General features: G+C 38.4%; 1 protein-coding gene across 2 annotated transcripts in view; it reads left to right on the top strand.

Moving 5' to 3' along the window:
- Positions 1 to 27660, top strand: part of LOC128698623 (TBC1 domain family member 10A) — a 283668-nt gene that overhangs the window by 241271 nt on the left and 14737 nt on the right. For both annotated transcript variants that reach the window (XM_070104006.1, XM_053790966.2), the window contains exons 3-7: positions 6224 to 6400; positions 8211 to 8348; positions 10841 to 11018; positions 15206 to 15280; positions 24259 to 24373. In XM_070104006.1, coding sequence (XP_069960107.1) covers positions 6224 to 6400; positions 8211 to 8348; positions 10841 to 11018; positions 15206 to 15280; positions 24259 to 24373 — 683 coding nt within the window. The remainder of the gene's footprint in view (positions 1 to 6223; positions 6401 to 8210; positions 8349 to 10840; positions 11019 to 15205; positions 15281 to 24258; positions 24374 to 27660) is intronic.

Genomic DNA, 27660 nt, shown 5'->3' with positions numbered 1-27660 from the left:
TCTGTTCATTAGTCACATCTCTAGGCCCCTCTTATATTATTATTGCTTTCTATTTTGATTTTTTATTCATAGAAAAAAATACAAAATTTACTGTTATGCAGACTACTGCATTATTGTAAAAATGGTATAAATAATATCAGTACACTAGTGAAAGAATATTAGACTCCCCAGTTGACGTGTATTGGACGTGTGGTGTGATTTATTTACTCCTGAACGTTGGTAAAAATCGAGCATTTCCGCTATTTTGAGCTCAGTTTCAAGGTCGTTTTCATGATCATAGTAATGAAAATCATCTCTATTTCTGTAATATGTTTTCCATTTTATCACTTAAGACCATGAAAACGCGAATACAACTATAAATACTATACGAAAATACACCTCAAAGTCGGCATTTTATTCCAAAAAAACGATCAGTTTTTTTTTTCTCATTACGCAATGTGTGCTGCAGGATTTTTTTTATGTGGTGCACACTGACCACACAGACCCATTCTCTCACATTTGGGCCTACCAGCTTTCTTCCGCTTGATTTGAAGCCGCTAGAATTATTGAGTATATATACGTCAGAAACATTGGCTCGTAAGACGTATTTATACGTCGAAAACAGTCAAAGGGTTAAACTGCAACATTAACACCCCTCCTTCAGAGTGCAGGTACTGTACTTCCCATCTCCAGGACTCAAGTCCGGCCTGCCGGTTTCCCTGAATCCCTTCATAAATGTTACTTTGCTCACACTCCAACAGCACGTCAAGTATTAAAAACCATTTGTCTCCATTCACTCCTATCAAACACGCTCATGCATGCCCGCTGAAAGTCCAAGTCCCTCGCACACAAAACCTCCTTTACCCCCCTCCCTCCAACCTTTCCTTGGCTGACCCCTACCCTGCCTTCCTTCCACTACAGACTGATACACTCTTGAAGTCATTCTGTTTCGCTCCATTCTCTCTACATGTCCGAACCACCTCAACAACCCCTCTTCAGCCCTCTGGACAACAGATTTGGCAATCCCGCACCTCCTCCTAACTTCCAAACTACGAATTTTCTGCATTATATTCACACCACACATTACCCTTAGACATGACATCTCCACTGCCTCCAGCCTTCTCCTCGCTGCAACATTCATCACCCATGCTTCACACCCATACAGGAGCGTTGGTAAAACTATACTCTCATACATTCCCCTCTTTGCTTCCAAGGACAAAGTTCTTTGTCTCCACAGACTCCTAAGTGCACCACTCACCCTTTTCCCCTCATCAGTTCTATGATTCACCTCATCTTTCATAGACCCATCCGCTGACACGTCCACTCCCAAATATCTGAATACATTTACCTCCTCCATACTCTCTCCCTCCAATCTGATATCCAATCTTTCATCACCTAATCTTTTTGTTATCCTCATAACCTTACTCTTTCCTGTATTCACTTTCAATTTTCTTCTTTTACATACCCTACCAAATTCAGTCACCAACCTCTGCAACTTCTCTTCAGAATCACCCAAGAGCACAGTGTCATCAGCAAAGAGCAACTGTGACAACTCCCACTTTATGTGTGATTCTTTATCTTTTAACTCCACACCTCTTGCCAAGACCCTTGCATTTACTTCTTACAACCCCATCTTTAAATATATTGAACAACCATGGTGACATCACACATCCTTGTCTAAGGCCTACTTTTACTGGGAAAAATCTCCCTCTTTCCTACATACTCTAACTTGAGCCTCACTATCCTCATAAAAACTCTTCACTGCTTTCAGTAACCTACCTCCTATACCATACATCTGCAACATCTGCCACATTGCCCCTCTATCCACCCTGTCATATGCCTTTTCCAAATCCATAAATCCCACAAAAACCTCTTTAGCCTTATCTAAATACTGTTCACTTATATGTTTCACTGTAAACACCTGGTCCACACACCCCCTACCTTTCCTAAAGCCTCCTTGTTCATCTGCTATCCTATTCTCTGTCTTACTCTTAATTCTTTCAATAATAACTCTACCATACACTTTACCAGGTATACTCAACAGACTTATCCCCCTATAATTTTTTGCACTCTTTTGTCCCCTTTGCCTTTATACAAAGGAACTATGCATGCTCTCTGCCAATCCCTAGGTACCTTACCCTCTTTAAGGAGCCGGTAGGGCAAAATTTGTAACTCTTTTGTTTACCGTCCGATTTCCTCCAGTTTTGGTGCACAAGACAAAGTGTTTTCACTCTTTCTTGAAAATATTTATCAAAAATATACCTCAAACAACAACTGAGAAAAGACTGATTTACTGAAAATGCCCTTGTGCCCAAATTTATTCTTATATGGGACTACGTAAGGTTGTTTGGACACTTGGTGCTGAGAGAACAATGCTAATACTTATTTTCCCTGTGACCTTTTCTCTAAATAACTTATCCTTATTTCACAAAAAAAAATCAAGTTTGTTAGTTCCTGGAATATTGCAAAAAAATCTGCCCTTTACTCCCACATAACTCCCAAAGTATTTGGAATATTTCCAACAATTTCTTACAGGAAATTCGAGAAATCATTATTCTACAATTTCTGTGAATATTATTCCATTTAATTAAGAAATAAAGGAAGAATTATGGACTTTAGGTGAATAAGTTACTTGCGAGATATCGGCCGGGAGCGCCGGCCGGCCCCCGTCTCAAAAAAAAAACAAAAAAATTCGCGAAAATCGCGTTTGTTTGGGTGTATTTCTTAGTAAACTGATCTTCTACTGTAGTTATCCTCTTCAAAACACCGTTTTCTCTTACTCAGAGACCAAAGAATACAACATGGAGAGGAGTAGCTCAATAATATCGAAATATTCCCGATAATCTCTCGCCATATTATGGCCTATTTTATTCAGTCTAGAGTATATAACATGTTTGTATGTTATTTATAGTGTTTATTATATCATATTAGATCAATTCTGATAGACAAATAAGCCGTAGAGTTGATATATAAGCGTAATAATGAAGTGATTTCTCCTGCACTCTCTGGAGCGGGAGCACTGCCGAGCATTCCCATATGGTTCCTGGTTGTCTCTAAGTCTACGGATAAGCTCCGCCTACTGTTTTATGATGCCAAATAGTCAGTTATTATATTAGAAAGAATAATGCAAGAAAAAGCGATAAAAAACAAGGAAAAAACTCCAAAAAATATACGTGCCGTGAGCAGACTCGCCACCCATATCACCGTCACCATACCTGATATAAATGACTATAATTTCTCATAGAAACGTTGTAGAACATTCATTCTGGTACCATTGTGTTGCCAAAGAGTTAAGCTATTTTTCGGTATATATAACTCAATTTCCATAATTTTTCGATTTTTGGGTGAGCGCGCGTGGAAATTTGCCCTACTGGCGACTTATCCCCCTATAATTTTTGCACTCTCTTTTGTCCCCTTTGCCTTTATACAAAGGAACTATGCATGCTCTCTGCCAATCCCTAGGTACCTTACCCTCTTCCATACATTTATTAAATAATAGCACCAACCACTCCAAAACTATATCCCCACCTGCTTTTAACATTTCTATCTTTATCCCATCAATCCCAGCTGCCTTACCCCCTTTCATTTTACCTACTACCTCACGAACTTCCCCCACACTCACAACTGGCTCTTCCTCACTCCTACAAGATGTTATTCCTCCTTGCCCTATACACGAAATCACAGCTTCCCTATCTTCATCAACATTCAACAATTCCTCAAAATATTCCCTCCATCTTCCCAATACCTCTAACTCTCCATTTAATAACTCTCCTCTCCTATTTTTAACTGACAAATCCATTTGTTCTCTAGGCTTCCTTAACATGTTAATCTCACTCCAAAACTTTTTCTTATTTTCAACAAAATTTGTTGATAACATCTTACCCACTCTCATTTGCTCTCTTTTTACATTGCTTCACCACTCTCATAACCTCTCTCTTTTTCTCAATATACTCTTCCCTCCTTGCATCACTTCTACTTTGTAAAAACTTCTCATATGCTAACTTTTTCTCCCTTACTACTCTCTTTACATCATCATTCCACCAATCGCTCCTCTTCCCTCCCGCACCCACTTTCCTGTAACCACAAACTTCTGCTGAACACTCTAACACTACATTTTTAAACCTACCCCATACCTCTTCGACCCCATTGCCTATGCTCTCATTAGCCCATCTATCCTCCAATAGTTGTTTATATCTTACCTTAACTGCCTCCTCTTGTAGTTTATAAACCTTCACCTCTCTCTTACCTGATGCTTCTATTCTCCTTGTATCCCATCTACCTTTTACTCTCAGTGTAGCTACAACTGAAAAGTGATCTGATATATCTCTGGCCCCTCTATAAACATGTACATCCTGAAGTCATTTATCTACCAATACATAATCCAACAATAATTGCCCTACATCATATCTTGTATACTTATTTATCCTCTTTTTGTTAAAATATGTATTACCTATCACTAAACCCCTTTCTATACAAAGTTCAATCAAAGGGCTCTCATTATCATTTACACCTGGCACCCCAAACTTACCTACCACACCCTCTAAAAGTTTCTCCTACTTTAGCATTCAGGTCCCCTACCACAATTACTCTCTCACTTGGTTCAAAGGTTCCTATACATTCACTTAACATCTCCCAAAATCTCTCTCTCTCCTCTACATTCCTCTCTTCTCCAGGTGCATACACGCTTATTATGACCCACTTTTCGCATCCAACCTTTACGTTAATCCACATAATCCTTGAATTTACACATTCATATTTTCTTTTCTCCTTCCATAACTGATCCTTCAACATTATTGCTACCCCTTCCTTAGCTCTAACTCTCTCAGATACTCCAGATTTAATCCCATTTATTTCCCCCACCGAAACTCCCCTACCCCCTTCAGCTTTGTTTCGCTTAGGGCCAGGACATCCAACTTCTTTTCATTCATAACATTAGCAATCATCTGTTTCTTATCATCCGCACTGCATCCACGCACATTCAAGCATCCCAGTTTTATAAAGTTTTTCTTCTTCTCTTTTTTAGTTAATGTTTACACGAGAAGGGGTTACTAGCCCATTGCTCCCGGCATTTTAGTTGCCTCATACGACACACATGGGTTACGGAGGAAAGATTCTTTTCCACTTCCCCATGGACAATAGAAGAAATAAAGAAGAACAAGAGCTATTTAGAAAAAGGAGAAAAAACCTAGATGTATGTATATATATACAGTGGACCCCCGCATAACGATCACCTCCGAATGCGACCAATTATGTAAGTGTATTTATGTAAGTGCATTTGTACGTGTATGTTTGGGGGTCTGAAATGGACTAATCTACTTCACAATATTCCTTATGGGAACAAATGTCGGTCAGTACTGGCACCTGAACATACTTCTGGAGTGAAAAAATATCGTTAACCGGGGGTCCACTGTATATGCATGTGCGTGTCTGTGAAGTGTGACCAAACTGTAAGTAGTAGCAAGATATCCCTGTTATCTAGTGTGTTTATGAGACAGAAAAGGACACTAGCAATCCTACCACCATGTAAAACAGTTACAGGTTTCTGTTTCACAGTCATCTGGCAGGACGGTAGTACTTCCCTGGGAGATTGCTGTCTACCAACCTACTACCTACAAGAACAAGAACTAGTAAGAAAATAAAAGAAAACCCAGAGGGGTGTGTATATATATGCTTGTACATGCATGCATAGTGTGACCTAAGTGTAAGTAGAAGTAGCAAGATGTACCTGAAATCTTGCATGTTTCTGAAACAGAAAAAAGACACCAGCAATCCTACCATCATGTAAAACAATTACAGGCTTTCGTTTTACACTCACGTGGCAGGATGGTAGTAGTACCGCCCTTGGTGGTTGCTGTCTACCAACCTACTACTCAGAATGAATCAGTGTTATGTTGTATTATTGTCACAGTACTTTAGATTTCTTGTAATAAGGCAGTGTATACACTAAATATAGCCTCTGAAACATGCACAGCAATAAAACACACATGCCATCACTCCTGTTGAGATAATACTTGTGATATGATTGGGACAATTAACCTGCACATAGGAGAAAGAAACTTATGACATTTCAGTCCAACTTCCACCATTAATTAGTCACATAGTCATCATAAGTTTCTTTCTCCTATGTGTAAGTTATTTGTATTGTTCCAGCCACAGTATTGTACCTCTTTATTCCTTAATGGGACTTGCATTAAACTTGTGTTCCATGTGGAAACTTGCTTCTTAATATTCCTCTGTTCCATAGGGAAGAGACTGTACCAGTTGAAGTGATCAGAAGACGAGAGAAAAAATGGCTGGAGATGTTCAGCAACTGGGACTCTCACATGCTCAAAAAATACAAGAAAGTACGCGACCGCTGCCGCAAGGGCATTCCATCGGCATTGCGTGCACGAGGCTGGCAACACCTGTGTGGTGCACACAAGTGAGTTTTGTTGTGCATTGATCATATGCTCCCCTTTTTTATTCCATTGAAGAGGTAAATATTTTATATGAATTGATATGCATAACAATACCACAGTGAAAATAGGAAATAAACCTGAGTGGTTTCATGTTCTTACACATACATCTTCAGAGGAATAAGAAGAGGTAGGAGAAGCACATTCTATGTTACAATGAAATGACACCTCACTCAGAGAAGGTGACAGTGCCTCACACAAACCCATCCTATGCATAAATTTGTTCAACATAAAGCTAAATTGTTTGTCTGACAAAGAACACACACTGTATTTTTGTGAAAAATATTTTTACCATTAAGATTATGAACAGTATTCTGGACTCTAAAATTATCAAGTGTTTGATGTACCGAATATATGGTAACAAATGATCTTTGTAGATGAATGGTTCAGAGAACCGACATGTTGATAAATTAGACACATGTGCAACTCTTGGGTATCTTTATCAATAAAGATACCCAAGAGTTGCACATGTGTCTAATTTATCAACAAATGATCTATTTTACAGTCTTCATATAACATAAATATTTTGTTTCATAAATGCTGTCCATAGTTGCATGGATTATAGTGAATTTATGGAGTATGGAGCACATAGTTCTGGACAAACAAACTTACGCAAACTATTAGTGAAATTAGTTTGAAAGTGATACTGAGAAATATTTGCAAGGCCTTCCTCAGCAACCTTCTCGTCAGTGACACAAATGTTCCCACATTGTAGTAATAAAGTGGAAGATTGGTACTGTATATTGTAGCCTCACATTGAGGCCCTATTCTGTAAACTTCAGTTTGCTGAGGAAAACAGTTTTAATGAAGCCACAGTATACTGTATGGTAATCTTATTTTTTGTTTTTTTTAGTTTCATCATGTGGGTTATTTGTGCCATTGACCTGTGTTTATTATACTTTTGCTTCTTAAAACTCTTTCAAATATTTTGATAATGTGGGATGTGAGTGCTACCAGTCTATGTTTTTTTGCAATTGCTTTGCTGTCACCATGTGGAGTGGGATTATATCTGTAGTTTTTAATGATAGTGGGGTGAGTTTTGTGTCCAGACTCCATCTTTATAGGATATTAAGGCGAATGATTTTAATTTCTAATGAATATGTAGTGCATGGGCATGCTATCAATGGCTTCTTTGATGTTGAGTGAGTTTAGAGTAATGTCAGACATTCTGGAGTTTTAAGTCTCATTCAGTCAGATTAATGGATTACTTAATACACATTCATATTATGACTTAAGTCTTTTACTCATTACTTTGTTGTCATCAGTGTAAGTCCTGTCTCCTTTAAACAAGGGCCTAATATTGGATGTAGTTCTTGCCCTAGATTTTGAATATGAGAAAGTGTTTTGAGGCTCTTTCAATTTCATTAATGGCTGTTTGATTCCTCTTTCTTTTCTGGACTCTGTGTGATGTATTCAGTTATAGCTTGGTGTTCCCCATCTCTCTAACCAGTACACTATATTGTTACTACTTCCAGTGCTAAAACTTCTCTGTGCTCTCTTTTTCTTTTACACAGGTTCTGCAGGGTTAGGTTAGGGTTCTTAACTTTATTTACAAGCTATGATCTGTTACCTACATCAGCTCATTTGAAAGCCTTTTTATTGTTAAGAGATATACAAGTAGTAAATAGAATGAAGTTGAAGCTATCTGTGGGCCAGCAGTTTCATTTGATCAACTAATTTTGTTTCAATGAGCCACATCAAATTTGTGTTTTATTCTTTCCTTATTCTTTTCTGTTGATTATTTGCTGTTACCTTTGGTTCTCATTCACCCAACAGACAGTTAGAGAGAAATCCTGGAGCATTTGAGCAACTTGCTGAAGCTCCTGCTGATCCCAGACTGGAAGATGATATCAGAAAGGACTTGCATCGGCAGTTTCCTCTCCATGAGATGTTCCTCCAGAAAGGAGGTCATGGGTGAGTTGGCACACTTTATGTAAAATTATCTTCAGTAACACTTGCTTGCCTGCCTGACTCAATTTTAGTTTTTATTGTTGAAGAGAATTAAATTTGTTGCTGAAGGAAATTAAATTGAAAATGAAGTCTCTTATACAGTATGCCTTTTTTTTATAACACTGGCCATCTCCCACTGAGGTAGAGTTGCACACAGTATGTATGTTGGTTTATAAAGTAAGGAATTAGCAAGGAAGTTTTTTTTTATTAACAGAGGAGCTTTATCAAAATCATAGAGCTCCTGTGTGTATGTATGAAACCTTATTTATTCACAAGGGTTCCATACTGCTGTGTTTTGTGTGTCCATTATGTTGGTAAATTGTACCTATGCTTTCATAGTATGTAGCACATCATCCCTCTCTTAAAATCTTTGGTATTGTTATCTTTGGGGAGAGCCTTGTGTAGAATCTTCTTCAGTCATGTAGCTTGCTGGTATAAATATTTCAAGGAAGGCTATAAACTCTTGTTGAAAAAATCCTACTGGTTGTTAAGTAAAAGAATATAAGTGCAACTGGTTGTGTGGCTATCTTCCAGATAATACAGATAGCACTTGTACTCTGAAGCATGAATTTGTTTACCTGTCTGTGATAGCCTATTTATATAGTATTTGATAGGAGTGAATGGAGACAAATGGTTTTTAATACTTGACGTGCTGTTGGAGTGTGAGCAAAGTAACATTTATGAAGGGGTTTAGGGAAACCGGCAGGCCGGACTTGAGTCCTGGAGATGGGAAGTACAGTGCCTGCACTCTGAAGGAGGGGTGTTAACGTTGCAGTTTAAAAACTGTAGTGTAAAGCACCCTTCTGGCAAGACAGTGATGGAGTGAATGATGGTGAAAGTTTTTCTTTTTCGGGCCACCCTGCCTTGGTGGGAATCGGCCAGTGTGATGAAAAAAAAAAAAAATATTATCTGTTCTGCTTATTTGTAGCTACAGGTGTAGTGGGGTCACCTGTAGAGTGATTCTTGTCTCAGTGAATATATATTAGGCAGGAAGTAGAGTGCCTGGTGTCTAAATAAGATATTTGCTGTTTAGAGGGACATCTGAACTGTATAGTCTGTGCACCTCTGGCAAGACAGTGATAATGTGAATGATGGTTAAAGTGTTTCTTTTTTGAGGTCACCCTACCATGGTGGGAGACAGTTGGTGAATTAAAAAAAAAAGTGTACGATACATCTGGCAGTGGTGTGGCTGAGCAGGCAACACTGACATCAGCTCGAGTGTGACTTGTAGTGCCAGGATGAGTTGTGCAAGGAGGGGAAGTAAGGAATAAGATGAGGCCTTGGTGAATGGCGTTCATAAAAGTTCACAAAGGTGTTGAAGTGTGAGCATTTCAGACCATCTTGTACTGAAATATGAATATTGCAGACTTCAGCATTGATGCCACACAAACATTAAATAATTTATCATAAAAAAGGCAGCCAGAGCCTTTTTGTCAATCTATTATAATCATACCTTTTTTTTTTTTTTTAATATATTTCTTATGACTTGTTTTTATCTTGACCATTCATAGAGTTCTTAATCCAAAGCATAGGAGCTACTCTCCCCTTTCTAGGATTACATATGATTACTTCCCATGCTCCAGGCACTGTATGACTCCTGCAGGTTTAGTGCTTCCTGTGTGTTTTATAATTAATAGTAGTGTCTAGCTAATAGTATTTTGTTGTGACTACAGTACTAAGTTTAAAGGTTTTGTTTTATTTTGTACTATAGTTTTGGCTTGTGAATATTAATATGTATGACTCACAAAAGCATAATAATACAGTTGCAAACAGACCAGGGTATGGGTGGGTTAGAACCCATGGCAAGTAATAAAACTCACTTGCCATAGGTTCTAACCCCACCTGTACCGTGTTTAGTATGAATGGTTGTACAGTAAACCCTCAGTATAATGGACTAATAGGGGAGGGATGGTTTGTTTAATCAGAACAGTGTTAAAAATTAGCATCAGCAAAAAAAGAGCACTGAAGTATGTACTCTATATCTGATATACTGTAGTAGTGTACAAATAATTTACAACTACACCTACCATCCGACTTACGACCTGCTCGACTTATGACCGTGTTTTTTATGCCAAATTTCTGGGAAATAAACAACTATTTGTGTTGTACATATTGTTTATCCTAAACCTTACAGTATAAAATACAGTACTAACAACATAAAAAGTAAAGTAAAACATGAAATAACAAAATAAAACAATAAAATAAAGTCATTACAAAAATGTTTTTTTGATATTCAGTAATAAAGTTCGACTTACGACCATTTCGACTTACGACCGGTTTCTCAGAACCGAACTTGGCCATAAGTCGGATGGTAGGTGTATACTATAATAAACATTGAAAATAAAAGTTAAAAGTACAATTTTCCCAGTGGATTTTATCCATTATATATATCAAAGGTCAGGTGTATTTATTTATTTCACCACAAACCCTGAATGACCTAGGTCATTTTCTTCCAGGCAAGAAGACTTGTTTCGTGTGTTGAAGGTGCATGCACAAGTGTCCCCGGATGAGTACTGTCAGGCCCATGCTCCTCTAGCTGCTGTCCTGCTCATGCAGATGCCTGCTGAACCTGCATTCTGGTGCTTAAAATCCATCTGCGATAAATATGTTCCTGGCTACTATGCGAGAGGGCTGGTGAGTACCATGTTGGCATCCAAAATAATGGTGATGCAGACAAGCCCCAGGTCTGGCAAATGGTGTATATATGTGATATTCAAACAAAAGAAAAGCTTTTTTTGTTCTTTATAATAATGTGTGTCTGGTGGCTCGTACATCAAATGTTACCGCTGTCAACTAGCAGCTGGGCTGGTCCCAGCATGAGTAGAAACATAGAATGTGTTTCCTTACACCTGTTGACTTTATCTAGCATTAAGAAGGCCTATGAGAGGTATACAGTGGAACCTTGGCACTCGAACAGCTCCCTACTCGAACAATTCGGCTTTCGAATGCTTTGGTATAATTGCTCATGAGTCGACCATTTGCTTGGCACTTGACCAAACAAACATGACCTGCCAGAACTTCACTGTAAACTACAGCCTCTCCTCGCTTAATGACAGAGTTCTGTTCCTAATACTGCGTCAGTAAACGAATTCGTCACTAAACGAGGAGCATACTATAATGGTAGTGGGTTTATGTTAACCATCTTTGATATTGCTTTAATGTCACCTTTGCACCATTTATAACATTTTTAGTATATTTTTAAATGTTTATACAGTAGTGTACTGTATATGGTAATAAGCAGAATAGAGGAAATCAGCTCTAATATACATTATTTAGGTATGCATAATGATCAGAGAACCTGTCGTAAGCCCAAGTTGTCGGTAAACGAGTACGTCGCTAAGTGAGGAGAGGCTGTATTTTGTGTTTCTTTGCATTTCTTGGTGTTTTTTTTATTTTACAAATAAGTCACCATGGGGCCTACAAAGATTAATGATAACAGCCAACCGAAAAGAAATTGGTTGGGAAAAACTCGTTCGGTACTTTAACAGATCAGCACTCAAACATCCTTCTGGAACGAATTAGGTTTGAGTACCGAGGTTCAATTGTATTAACAAAAGACTTGTTAATATACCTCTCATAGGCCTGGGCTTTGAGATGGGCTGAAGTGGGAATAGACACTAGTAGCGGAGGATCCTTTTAATATTACTAATGAAATAATCATGGGTTTCTGTTGGAGTGAGATGGTAGTTGCTGCTCCTGTGTACTGAACAAGGCAGCAGGTGAGGTATGAGACTGTTCATCTCTTTCATGACATTTCCTGTTGTCTCACACAGTTATCCTCAACACTTTCTTGCCACACTATACTCTAACCAAACACCTAATAAACTCACCATAACATTGATGGAATGGTGAACAAATTTAAAATGTGTGATGTGATGGGAGTGACTAAGAGAGCCTGGTTGCCCAGGCTAGTACCAGACAAACCTGGCCCATGGCCAGGCTCCAGGAGTAGGAAGATTCTCAAAACTCATCAGAGGTTACCACCACCACCACCTACACATCCTTACCTTACTACTGTATTCTGTGTTTTACCTCTCTTATGTGGATCTATATTATTGACACCTGTGTCACCTATATAGATCTGCATTTTAAGCACAGTACTCTCAAATAAACTGTGAATGGTAAATTTTGTCCTAGACATAAGAGAATAGGTCTGTGCAGTTACTGTGCACTGTATAGAAAAAAAAATCCTGCCCCACACAGTGCATGATGGGGAAAAGCAAACCTCTGACCTTGTGTTTGATTTGAAATAGTGACTTTGAGGTGTTTTCTAGAATGGTTTTTATGGTTTTATTGGTTGTTTCTTGTTATCAACTGATAAAATGGAAATCACACTGCCAAAATAAAGATAATTTTGGTAAGTTTCAAGACCAATAATAGTTTGAAATAAGGCTCAAATTAGCTGAAATATTCAATTTTTTACAATTTTCCTGGGAAAGGTAAGGAACCCCCCAGTCATTTTCTCTTGGTCTGCTCTCTGTGTTTTTACTAAGTTTGCGTCAGTTCCGGTCTAAATTTTAATATTAAAGAAATAAGGTACAACTTTGACATTTTTGGTATAACAGTGGATTCAAAATCATGGGCAAGTGTAATATAGTAGAGGCCCAAGGATGTAATTAATGAACAAGGGACAGGTTGCTATAGTGGCTGGAATGCATATAGTGTTTATTTTGGATTCTGTTTTTAAATTAGAATTTATTAAATTTTGTGTAAAATTGGCCTAGTTACCAACTTTTGTACACTTTATAAGGTAGTTTTGATAGTCGAATAGATGGTTTATTGTACTCGATCAATAGAACAGAAGACATACTAGGAAAATCACTTAAGAATTTGGACAAATTGAAAAAGGGAATTTGGCTTGAAATAGAACTCAAAGTGAGCAATATTGCTCAGATGTTGCACATGTGTCTAATTTATCAACTTGTCGGTTCTCTGAACCATTCATCTACATTCCTGTCTGACACAGCAACATCTTGGGATCTTAATACAGGGAATTCTTCACTTGCCTAACCCTTGGGCATGACCTACTTCCACATTGGACAAATGTGATACCACCTGTGACTGCTGCACCTCTCCTACCTACAGTATATAAGCTACTTTTTGCAGATATGCTGTATTCTTTTCAAGATTGATGGACTGACCACATAGACTCAAGGCTGAGGGACTGATTACCTCAATCTCCTCCTGTTCTTCACCATTCTCCTTTGTATGGACTGATGAAGCCACTGTGTGGCAAAACGTTTCCTCATTAAAGATACCCAAGTGTTGCACATGTGTCTAATTTATCAACATGTCGGTTCTCTGAACCATTCATCTACACGCCTGTATATAAATTACTACCAGGCAGCCAACATTGTGCCTGCATAATCCCATAAGTTTTCTGTTTGTATTTTTGGTGGCATTACTTTCAGTAAAAGATTTTCTGCCATTTCAGATTTTGTTTTTTAAATCTTGACATTACCAGCGCTTTTAATTTTGAGGGGTCCCAACAGTGAAAGGGTTAGTTAAACAGTGCTTAATATTTATATGTGACACAGAAAACTGTAGTACTGAATGGAAAACACTGAATGTTATTCTTAGTTAAAAAATAACTGAAATTAAATATGGAATACTCTGACTCAAGAACACATCTTCATTATAACATAAGTGTCTGTGAGAAAATAGGTTTCCATTTACAAGCAATTTTCAGGAACATATCTTCATTTACAAAAGTATCAGTTACAATTTTCAGGAATGATACAGTGGTACCCCGGGTTTCGAACTTTCTTCGTTCCAGAAGGCTGTTCAAGTGCCGTTACCGAACAAATTTATTCCCATAAAGAATCATGTAAATTAGATTAGTCCATTTCAGACCCCCAAAATTACACTTACAATAATACACTTAAATAATTGGTCGAGTTGGGAACAGTTCGAAATTCGGGGTTCCACTGTATTATGTTGTAAGTGGGAGACCTACTGTTCTCTGTGACTGTAGCAAGGAAGTTGAGGTAGTGAACCATGGTCAAGAGTATGACTCACGAAATCGTAATGACACGATTGCAAACAAACCATACCACGGGCCAGGATTCGGATTTCAGTAAGGCTCTTAATAACAGTTCCATATAAAAGACTTCTAAGGAAAGTGGCAGCACATGGTAGTGAAGGAAAAGTTCTCTCATTGATTGAAGCATGGCTGAGAAATAGGTATCAAAGAATTTGTATCATTAGGGTGAAGTAAGAATGACAACCACTCACAATAGTTCCAAAAGGAGCAGTGTGGGAAATGCAAAGTCAGTTTATGTATCGTATTGGTCAACAATACTGTCATGCTGGTCAACAATACCTGTCATACTGGTCAACAGCACCTGTCATACTGGTCAACAATACATGCCATAATGGTTAATACCTGTCATACTAGTTAATAACACCTGCAATACTGGTCAACAGCACCTGTCATACTGGTCAACAGTGCCTGTCATACTGGTTAACAGTACCTGTCATACTGGTGGTCAACAATGCCTGTCATAATAGTCAACAATACCTGTCATACTGGTGGTCAACAATACCTGTCATACTTGTGGTCAACAATACCAGGTCACTCAATTTGTAGCTCCTATCGTAGGTAACATTTATATGCTGGGGAAGAGCTCATAATTGAAGGAAATTAACCCCTCTCTTGGATCAAACTTTGGAACCTCCCAATCCCCAGATGCTGTGTGACCCTTACAGGTTTAGTGCTTCCCAATGAACATCATAATGATAATCTGAAAGTTGGTGGTAATTATTATTTCAGTGTTATAAGTGATGATGATAGTGATAATCTTATTTTTTCTTGCTTCCAGGAAGCCATTCAAATTGACGGAGATATTTTATACAAACTGTTGAAGAAAGTGTCACCTTCGGCTTATAAACATCTGGTGAGTTCACATTCATTTATAAATTGTAATGTGTAACCCTATAAAGATCTGGTGAGTTCATTTTCACGCATAAACTATAATGTATAATGCCACGAACATTTGGTGAGTTCATATTCATGTATAAACTGTGATGTATAGACTTGTATTGTTTTGCCATACTTTTCAACAGAGTATGTTGAAAAACTTGTTTATAAATTATTTAACTTTACTCTATAAATTATTTAGCTTTACAATACAGAATGGAGAGTGTACTGAGACCTTTTACCACAGGTCAAGCACCTAAATTACTGTGAATGTTTGAAGTCATGTAAATGCCTTCTTGGACATAATCCTCTGCTCCTGTTTTGTGTATCTGGACCTCAGATGTTATGTTTTTCTGAGTTTACATGGTAGTGATCATTTTTCTTTTCTGGTGTTGGTAGGAGCCTGTCCTCCACTTTGCCCTCTTTGGTGTATCTGGAGGTGGCAGACTGGTGACTTTTAAAGTCTCAGGCAGATATCTCATATCTTTGGTGATTTTTGTAATGTGCAGAGGGCTTAGGATCATTTTATTATTGTTATTATGGGGATAACAATAACTTTTTCAATCAAGTGGTTTTGGGTTCCATCTGCCAATCCATTGATGGAAGGACTATGAGAGGCACTGCCAGATGCTGCATGCAGCCTATCATTACCTCAGAGACCACTCTATGTTGGTTAATGAGCTCACATATCAGCAGGTGGTGGCCTTCAATAGGCATACATCCTTGGGTCCAGCACACAGAGAGAAGGTCATTATCATCACTCCTCTCAGATGGTTACGGAATAAGATGAAAAAATAGTTTTATTTCATGTCCTCTCACAGTTAAAGGGTTAATGGTATTTGGACAGTGAAGTGCTTGCCCACAGTTGATGGCAGTCTGTGGTTCTGGCTATTTCCAGGCCAGGACTTCACAAAAGCTGCATACCATCAGACCTCGTTAATGGGCTGCATCTGCAAGTTGTTGGAAAGTATGTTGAATGTTCATCTGGTCTGGCACTTAGAGACAAAAAACTACATCTCATACACAAATAACCCGCACATAAAAGACAGAAGCTTACGACGACGTTTCGGTCCGACTTGGACCATTGACAAAGTCACACTAACAGAGGAGGAGCAGGACGGCTATATATAGGCAGGAAGAGGTGGAGGTAGTAGTAGTGGTAGTAGTAGTGGTGGTAGTAGTACAAGAATTGTATATAATACCGACAGGATGAAATGACACATGCACAACACCCGGGCATCCCCACCGTAGACGTTTCGCCATCCAGCCAGCCACTGGATGGCGAAACGTCCACAACAAAGACAACCAGACGCCGCACATGTGTCTAATTTCATCAGTAGATGTAGTAGAAGAAGAAGAGGTAGTAGTAGTGGTAGTGGTAGAAGTGGGAAATAAGGAAGACGAGCCAGTCAAATACAAAGGAAGGGGAGCACTGCAAGAGAGCTAGAAACCCACAGAGGGAGAGCAAGCGCACCGAGGTGCGTGAAAGGGGAAGTGGTGAAATAAAATAAAGAAGGAACAGAAACACGAGACAGGAGAGAGAAAGACAACCCAGAGGAGAAAAGGAGAGAGGAAAGGGGAAGAGGAAGAAGAAAAAGAAGAAGAAGAAGAAAAAATGAGGAATCAGGTTAAGTCACGGGTGTTCTGAAGTTTGGAGCATTTTACAATGTAGTGGGAGAGGAAGGCATCTACAGAGACGAAGCCAGGGCTAAGGTTCATACAAGGAAAGTTGTGTATAAGAGAGGATTCAACTAAACGGCGACTGTTCGAGTTGGAAGTAGGGAAGACAGTTTTAGCAGAAGACCAGTCAATAGGATGGCTATGATCTCTGACGTGACAGAAAAGAGCATTGTTAGTGTCGGCAAGCCTAACACTATTTTTGTGCTCTCTAAGTCTGTCAGAAAGAGATCGACCAGTTTCTCCAAAGTATTGAAGAGGACAGGAGGAGCAAGAAATAGAGTAGACACCAGGAACATCTGTAGAGGGAGGAGAGGTATGAACGAGATTAGTGCGAAGAGTGTTAGTCTGGCGGAAGGTAAGCTTGATGTCTAAGGGACGGAGAGAATTGTTGAGATTAGAAAGACCGGAAATGTAGGGAAGGCAGAGGATAGAAGAGTTCCCATGAGTAGAGAGTTTGGGAGAGAAGAAATTGCGTTTAGCACGTGAGAGGGCCGTCCTGCTCCTCTCTGTCTTTTATGTGCGGGTTATTTGTGTATCGTTCCAGTCACGGTATTGTGCCTTTTTGTTATTTAACTACATCTCATCAGTGTCAATGGCTTTTGCAAGTTCTGGCCAGTGACTTATTCTTTGGTTTGGTTTGTTTCTGACGTCCAGATGAAATTTGCTAGATGTCTTCATACTTTGCCAGTCTTCTTCAACCTGGAGAAAATCTAGAAATAATGTGAAGGTTTTGCAGTCTGTATTGTGTCCAGGCTCAGGGATTGTAGGGCAGTCTTTTGATTTCTCCACCAGTTTCTGAGTAACAGATCATGGCATGGTCCAGTAGGCCTGCCTCAGTGCTCCTTCTTTCTATGTTCAAAGTTAGGGTTGGTTTGTTGTTCCTACAGTTTTTCCTGGAAAAAGGGGGTTCCACAAGGCAGTATTTTGAGCATCAGATGTTTACTATAGCCATGTATGGTGTATTGTTGTCTCCTTGTGTGTGGACAGTCTTACAGTGTACCGCTCAGCATCTACTCCTGGAGTGGCCAGTCATGAGCATCCAGTGGCAGTAGACAGCACTGTGGAGTGGGTTTCTTCTAACCAGTTTTCCACTTGGAAGATGGTAGCTGTTTATTTTACATAGTTTGACAACCTGCTCCTATGTGATACTCTATTGTGTGGTTCATCATTATGACCACCATGTTACATTTTTGGGAATGATCTTTGTCTGGGGACTGACATGGACCTTTCATATATAGAGACTAAAATTAAATGCTCCCACCATGCCTAAGGATAGATCAGTGGACCATGTTTCACCCATATGTGGCCTTGTGCCATTTCATTCTGGAGAATGGTTACCAGATGGGCTCCTAGGGTACCTCTTCCTTGTGGGACTTCCTCGATCCTATTCATCACCTAGGATACAGCTTTGCTTGTGATAAGTCCATACTTTCACTTTTGAAAGCATTTAAGAACATAAGAACATAATGTAGGAACACTGCAGAAGGCCTACTGGCCCATACGAGGCAGGTCCTTATCAAAACGACATCTACCTAAAGCTACTCAAGAAATAACTCCCGTACCCCTTGACACCAATCAAACCCAGCCCCTCCCACTCATATATTTGTCCAGTCTCTTCTTAAAGCTACCCAAGGTCCTAACCTCTATCACCCCACTGGGAAGACTGTTCCACGCATCTACAACTCTGTTAGAAAACCAGTACTTACCTATGTCCTTTCTAAATCTAAATTTATCCAACTTAAATCCATTATTCCTGGTTCTTACCTGGTTCGACACCCTCAGTACTTTATTAATGTCTCCCTTGTTTATGCCCGTCATCCACTTATACACTTCAATGTTGAGTCTGGTGAGATTTCCCCGGATTTCTGCTGTGAGGAGCTAGGACTGTACTATATGTTTTGGGTTTGGCATCTACTTGACAATCCAGCTTATGCTGAAGTCTTGACAGAGAAAAGAGGGAGAGGAAAAGCTCTTTGCTAATAATGCAAGGCTTCCTGTTTCATTTGGTGTTGGATGCTAGCTATTCTCCTGGACTGTGACCTCAGTGTGTCTGTGGTCAGAGAGATTGGCTTCTCCCCCTACCTTCCTTAGCCCTTTAGCTGACTGTGCCATAGTACTACGGCTTTGAGGTCACGGTCAGTGCCATAGCACTGACAGAGCCATGAGCTTAGCTTATGGCCTAGATATGAAAAATGAGTCTGTGTGATAAGTGTGCATCATATAAAAAATCCTGCAGCATGCAGTGCATAATGAGAGAAAAACAAGAGATCATGTTTTTGGTTTAAAACAGCGACTTTGCAGTGTGTTTTCATGTGGTTTTTATGGTTGGATTCTGGGTTTCTTGGTATCATTTGATAGAATGGAAGATATATTATAGAAGTAGCAATGATTTTGATTGGTTTTGGAACTGAAAATAGCTTGAAATTGAGCTCAAATTAGTGAAAATGTTTGATTTTTGCCGATGTTTGAAAATAAACAAATCACGTCATACGTCTGGTACACGTCAACTGGTGGGTCTGATATGCATTCACAAATGCACTTATATTATTTATACAATTATTACAATAATGCATAACAGTAAATTTTTATTTTTTGCGTGAATAAAAATTCTGTGTGAATCAAAATAAAAATGGAATTCATGTGTAAAGCCTGTGAATGTAACTAATGAACAGAGGAAATGTTATTTTAGAGCCAGGAATGCCAGTATTATTTATTCTAAACCCTATTTTGAAATAGGAATATTCTAAAATTTGTGTGAAATTGGCCAAATTACCAATTTCTGATCACTTTATTGGGTAGTTGAAATAGTTGATTGGGTCATTTGTTGTGCTCAGTCGATAAAATGAAAGACATGCTAGTGAAATAGCTAAGAGTTTCGTTGACTGGCACAGAGTAGTGGGCAAAAATCACTGTTGCATAAATGTTGCTGGTGCAGCAAAATTTGTGAAAGCATAATTTCATAAATTTTTCCATCAATTTTCGTACCGTTTGTTTTATTACCTTCAGAAAAAAGATTCTCTACTATTTCATAAGAAAAAATAATTTTTTTTTTTTTGAAAATTTTTGGACATTATGGACAAGTTTCAGATTGGGGGTCTGGACATTTAACCCGTAAACGGTCCAAGCAGATCTACGTTCACATGTGTAGTACTACAAAAGTAGATCTACATTTTTTTTACATTTTTTTTTTTTTTTTCAACAAGTTGGCCGTCTCCCACCGAGGCAGGGTGACCCAAAAAAGAAAGAAAATCCCCAAAAAGAAAATACTTTCATCATCATTCAACACTTTCACCACACTCGCACATTATCACTGTTTTTGCAGAGGTGCTCAGAATACAACAGTTTAGAAGCATACACATATAAAGATACACAACATATCCCTCCAAACTGCCAATATCCCAAACCCCTCCTTTAAAGTGCAGGCATTGTACTTCCCATTTCCAGGACTCAAGTCCGACTATATGAAAATAACCGGTTTCTCCCATTTAGTAATATATGAATCTGAATACCTTCACTAAATATTACCCTGCTCACACTCCAACAGATCGTCAGGTCCCAAGTACCATTCGTCTCCATTCACTCCTATCTAACATGCTCACGCACGCTTGCTGGAAGTCCGAGCCCCTTGCCCACAAAACCTCCTTTACCCCCTCTCTCCAACCCTTTCGAGGACGACCCCTACCCCACCTTCCTTCCCATATAGATTTATATGCTTTCCATGTCATTCTACTTTGATCCATTCTCTCTAAATGACCAAACCACCTCAACAACCCCTCTTCTGCCCTCTGACTAATACTTTTATTAACTCCACACCTTTTCCTAATTTCCACACTCTGAATTTTCTGCATAATATTTACACCACACATTGCCCTTAAACAGGACATCTCCACTGCCTCCAACCGTCTCCTCGCTGCTGCATTTACCACCCAAGCTTCACACCCATATAAGAGTGTTGGTACTACTATACTTTCATACATTCCCTTCTTTGCCTCCATAGATAACGTTTTTTGACTCCACATATACCTCAACGCACCACTCACCTTTTTTCCCTCATCAATTCTATGATTAACCTCATCCTTCATAAATCCATCCGCCAACACGTCAACTCCCAAGTATCTGAAAACATTCACTTCTTCCATACTCCTCCTCCCCAATTTGATATCCAATTTTTCTTTATCTAAATCATTTGATACCCTCATCACCTTACTCTTTTCTATGTTCACTTTCAACTTTCTACCTTTACACACATTCCCAAACTCATCCACTAACCTTTGCAATTTTTCTTTAGAATCTCCCATAAGCACAGTATCATCAGCAAAAAGTAACTGTGTCAATTCCCATTTTGAATTTGATTCCCCAAAATTTAATCCCACCCCTCTCCCGAACACCCTAGCATTTACTTCCTTTACAACCCCATCTATAAATATATTAAACAACCATGGTGACATTACACATCCCTGTCTAAGACCTACTTTTACCGGGAAGTAGTCTCCCTCTCTTCTACACACCCTAACCTGAGCCTCACTATCCTCATAAAAACTCTTTACAGCATTTAATAACTTACCACCTATTCCATATACTTGCAACATCTGCCACATTGCTCCTCTATCCACTCTATCATATGCCTTTTCTAAATCCATAAATGCAATTAAAACTTCCCTACCTTTTTCTAAATACTGTTCACATATATGCTTCAATGTAAACACTTGATCTACACATCCCCTACCCACTCTGAAACGTCCTTGCTCATCCGCAATCCTACATTCTGTCTTACCTCTAATTCTTTCAATTATAACCCTACCGTACACTTTTCCTGGTATACTCAGTAAGCTTATTCCTCTATAATTTTTACAGTCTCTTTTGTCCCCTTTCCCTTTATATAAAGGGACTATGCATGCTCTCTGCCAATCCCTAGGTACCTTCCCCTCTTTCATACATTTATTAAACAAAAGTACCAACCACTCCAACACTATATCCCCCCCTGCTTTTAACATTTCTGTCATGATCCCATCAGTTCCAGCTGCTTTACCCCCTTTCGTTTTACGTAATGCCTCACGTACCTCCCCCACACTTACATTCTGCTCTTCTTCACTCCTAAAAGATGGTATACCTCCCTGACAAGTGCATGAAATTACTGCCTCTGTTTCTTCCTTAACATTTAAAAGTTCCTCAAAATATTCTCGCCATCTACCTAATACCTCCATCTCCCCATCTACTAACTCCCCTACTCTGTTTTTAACTGACAAATCCATATTTTCCCTAGGCTTTCTTAACTTGTTTAACTCACTCCAAAATTTTTTCTTATTTTCATTAAAATTTCTTGACAGTGCCTCTCCCACTCTATCATCTGCTCTCCTTTTGCACTCTCTCACCACTCTCTTTACCTTTCTTTTACTCTCCATATACTCTGCTCTTCTTATAACACTTCTGCTTTGTAAAAACCTCTCATAAGCTACCTTTTTCTCTTTTATCACACCCTTTACTTCATCATTCCACCAATCACTCCTCTTTCCTCCTGCCCCCACCCTCCTATAACCACAAACTTCTGCCCCACATTCTAATACTGCATTTTTAAAACTATTCCAACCCTCTTCAACCCCCCCACTACTCATCTTTGCACTAGCCCACCTTTCTGCCAATAATCGCTTATATCTCACCTGAACTTCCTCCTCCCTTAGTTTATACACTTTCACCTCCCTCTTACATATTTTCAAATATAACAAAAAAAACAGTAGATCAAAGTTTTTTTACACATTTTCAAATGTAAAAAAACAAAAAGAAGATCTACTTTTTTACATACTTTCAAATGTTGAAAAAACGTATACATACGTTTGGACCATTTACGGGTTAAAGGGTTAGATATTGTATGAGGTTCTTTATATTCAGTGGATAAGAACCCCGAGTGTTTCCATTCCAACATTGCTTCAAGGTGGTGATATATTCCAACCATTATTTTCCATTCTTTTTCTCTTCCTGAGCCCAAAAAACCTATGCAGTTTGTGTGGTTTTAATTGTCAAGTTCATTTTGACATTCATGCGACTTAACTCGCCTCATTCCAGTCATGTGGAATGGTGGACATTTTGTGTCATAGCATTGTTCTTGTTTATTGAATTTTAATACCATTTTGGGTAAAATACTGTATTTGCAGATCTTGGAACATATTCCTATATTTAGGAGATTACAACTTTTTTGGGGGCGGATATTTGTATAAAACCTAGGTAGTAGGTTCGTAGACAGCAGTTGCCCAGGGAGGTACTACCATCCTGCCAAGTGGGTGTAAAACAGAAGCCTGTAATTGTTTTACATGATGGTAGGATTACTGGTGTCTTTTTTCTGTCTCAGAAACATGCAAGATTTCAGGTACATCTTGCTACTTCTACTTACACTTAGGTCACACTACATATGCATGTACAAGCATATATTTACACACCCCTATGGGTTTTCTTCTATTTTCTTACTAGCTCTTGTTCTTGTTTATTTCCTCTTATCTCCATGGGGAAGTGGAACAGAATTCTTCCTCCGTCACCTATGTGTGCCGTAAGATGCAACAAAAATGCCGGGAGCAAGGCTAGTAACTCCTTCTCCTGTATATACAGTGGACCCCCGGTTAACGATATTTTTTCACTCCAGAAGTATGTTCAGGTGCCAGTACTGACCGAATTTATTCCCATAAGGAATATTGTGAAGTAGATTAGTCCATTTCAGACCCCCAAACATACACGTACAAACGCACTTACATAAATACACTTACATAATTGGTCGCATTTGGAGGTAATCGTTATGCGGGGGTCCACTGTATTACTAAATGTAAAAGGAGAAACTATTGTTTTTTCTTTTGGGCCACCCTGCCTCAGTGGGATATGGCCAGTGTGTTGAGAGAAAGGACGATTTGTATAAACGTCTTCCATTCATATTTAAATGAAGTATACATTTTTTCTGTATTTCTTAAGGGTTTTTAGTCCTGTGGTATTTGCTTTTCAACTTAGGAAGCTTGGTCTTGAGACTGAGCTGCAAGGACGATGATCCCTTGAAACATTAACAAATGTAACATTATCAGATGTTTAGTAAATAGCTTACAAGAAATGGGCTAATTAGAGGGTCTTTTAAGATCTGTGGTATGTAGAGTTTGTCAGTTTTAGAGAATAATAAAATTACAGGTGGCGTCTCCTCAGAGATGGCACATTATTACTGTAACTGGTATAGTTATGTGAGCTGCTAGATTTTATGACTCTAGTTGGATTTTGTCAAAGTAATTTTTTTCTTGTTTGTTGCAGAAGAAGCATAAAATTGAGCCAGTGCTGTACATGACAGAATGGTTCATGTGCCTCTTCTCACGAACTCTACCCTGGTCCTCAGTTCTTAGAGTGTGGGACATGTTCTTCTGTGAAGGTAAGTCACAACATGATCCTCTCCTCTTCACAATCTTTACTAATTACAACTTATCCACACATTGGTGATCAAACTAGGTAATATTTTTGTCTATTACGGAGAGTTATTAAGTTGAGAGAGACTGGTCCAGAGTCAACTGAAATGACCTTTAGTTTCATCTCTTAATTTATGGGTTAATAAATATGATACATTTGCAACACTTGGCCATTTTTATTACCAGAACATTTTGCCTGTGTGAGTTTCTCTCTTAAAATTATTTGAGTGTGCCTCTTCTGAAAACTTTCAATCTTTAGCCCTTTCAGGGTCGGTCCCATATATGTACAGCTTGAGAGCCAGTGTCGGTCCCATATTTATACGCCAAAATTCTAGCACCTTGAAATCTGGTGGAAGAAAGCTGGTAGGCTTTTACTGGCACTAGGACCAGCTTGAGAGTCACTGTACCCCTGTTGCACAAAAAATCTGTCCAGAGAGCTCTGTTTCTGGCATCTCATTAACCCTTTGACTGATTCAGTCATATATACACGTCTTACGAGCCAGTGTGTTTGACGTATATATACTCAAAAATTCTAGCGCCTTCAAATCAAGCAGGAGAAAGCAGGTAGGCCCACACATGAGAGAATGGGTCTGTGTGGTCAGTGTGCGCAATATAAAAAAAATCCTGCAGCATGCAGTGCATAATTAGAAAAAAAAACTCCGATGTGTTTTTGGATTAAAACACTGACTCTGAGGTGTATTTTCTTATAGTATTTATGGTTGTATTCTTGTTTTCTTGATTGCATTTGATAGAATGGAAACCATATTATAGAAGTGATTTTGATTGGTTTTACTATGAAAAGGATCATGAAATGGAGCTCAAAGTATCAGGAATGTTTGATTTTTGCCCATGTCCAATAAATGTTCAACTAGCCATTCTAATACACGGTCATGAATGGGCTGACGTCATTTTTTTTTTTTTTTTTTAACAAGTCGGCTGTCTCCCACCGAGGCAGGGTGACCCAAAAAAGAAAGAAAATACTTTCATCATCATTCACCCATGAACCCACGTAGACCACAACATGACCCAAGAATACTAAGAATGTAACCCAAATCTTGACAAAATTAGAAGATCTAAGGAAGACAGCCCTGCTAACCCAAACACTGCCTCCGCTGCCAGACAACCACTTAACCCAAGCTCCGAGAAAACAAGCCTTCTCCTCCATTGCTACACAGTATCTACTTCAGTGATACTATGAAAGGATATCGCAGAAGAAACAACACCAGTAATAAAAGAATAACAGCAAGGACCCTAGAACTCAACTTGTCTACCCAGCAGGACGCCAGTGTATCATCAACCCCCCTCACCGCCGCCACCCAGGGAACAACAACAACAACAACAAACATGGCTGACTCCCCCTCCAACTCCACTCCCTTCAAAGGATTCATCCATGATAACTCAGGTATGATTATTCCTGACAATATCAAGGACTACATCGTTGCTCTAGAAAATGAAATCAAAGATATCAAAGCAGCACTCGAGCGACGAGATTCCAAGATAACCAACCTCGAGAATAAGATCCAAAACCTTGAAGAGAAGATTACATCGGGAAGTGTTGACACAGAAAATACTCTAAAAGCAGCTATAGCCAGTCACACTGAGCAAATAACAACAATAAATATGAAGGTTGAAGAAGCAATCAAGGACTGGAATCAGAACATGCACACTCGACTAAATGAATACCTTGATTTCCAAGACGACAAAACTGAACAAGATAAGTTGTCTGGTGCAGTTATAATAAACAGTCCACACATTCCTAGTGACATAACACAAGCACAGTGCAAAGAAACTGCTGTCAGGATAATACAGAACCACGTACAAGTCATCGTGCAAAACAATGAAATCAAAGAAACACGTTTGCTAGGAAAACCAGGAAGTAAACACAGTATAATGATCAGACTTCATTCATACGATAAAAGAAAGGACCTAATTAAATCAGCAATTACAATGAAAAATGGAGTGTACATAAATGAGTGTCTAACAAAAAAACGTCAAAACCTTCTGTTCAGGCTGAGAAAACTTAAACAGGAAAACAAAATACATCAGTGTTTCATGCGAGATGGGAAAATACTAGTAAGGAAAACATCAACAGGACAACAATATACCATCTCAAATGAACATGATTTCTCTACCTTCCTTAGAAAAGCTGACATTTCTGTAACAGATTAGATAAGTGCCCTTAATACATATATACGTGTGGTGCATATAGTGTACGTTACTATTATATTGTACATTATTATTTTTATTATTTTTCATCACTAGCTAATGCCAACTACCTCCAATACTCTATACTTCTTTCTTACTGCTATTAATTGCTCATAATTTTAAATTACAAGTCAAATCTTACTCCAAATTAATAATATTCATTTTTCTTACCTGTCCATTTAATTTTATCACTACTTGTTTTGTAGTCACTTTTCATTGTGTATGCAATTAGTGTATATTCCAATTACTTTTTTGCAAGTACCAAAACTATCTTTTGCTAGCTAGTACCAACTACCTCATTTTTTTTTACTTTTATTGTGCAATAAACTGCTCAATTTATCTAATATTACAAATCAGATCTTACTCCTAAACCAATATTATTTCATAGTGACCATCTGTCCATTTAACTTTGTTTACCATTACTTAATTTTAGTCCCTTATATATTTTCTCCTTTATTTTAGCTTTATATAACTACCCTAGTTTATACATTCACAATTGTTAAAATAATCAAGGTGCTATTCTCAGGTGCTAAAGTAGAACAAGTTCACAATTTTGCCATTATATTCCCAAACTCATTTATTTTATAGTACTACCTACTATCATATTCCCAAGCTCCATTATTTGATCATCACTTTATTTGTACTAGTCCCTTTTATATTGTCTCCTTTATTTTAGCTTAAAAAAAAAAAAAACTACCTTAGCTCATTATTTTACATTTGTTAAATAATTCAGGTGCTATTTTTTTTAGCTTAAGACTATTTACTCTGTTTTATACTTAATTCTACCTATAGATTCACTACAAATCTTATGATTACAAGCATTGATCCTGATACCAACCTCTTATTTAATGACTTAAATGAATCAAACAGTTACTGTAATTACTACACTGCAGAACAATCAAAGGCACTTCTCAGTGCCAACAACAACATAACTATCTTTAACTACAATATCAGATCTTTAAGCAAGCATTACGATGACCTCATAGCATTACTAAATTCCTTACATGCCAATATGTCCATCATTACACTAACTGAAACCTGGCTAAAG

The sequence above is a fragment of the Cherax quadricarinatus genome, chromosome 88, assembly GCF_038502225.1.
Source record: "Cherax quadricarinatus isolate ZL_2023a chromosome 88, ASM3850222v1, whole genome shotgun sequence".
In the NCBI taxonomy this organism is placed as follows: Eukaryota; Metazoa; Arthropoda; class Malacostraca; order Decapoda; family Parastacidae; genus Cherax; species Cherax quadricarinatus.
Note: the sequence above shows the minus strand (reverse complement) of the source record. Positions and strands in the feature narration are given on the sequence as shown.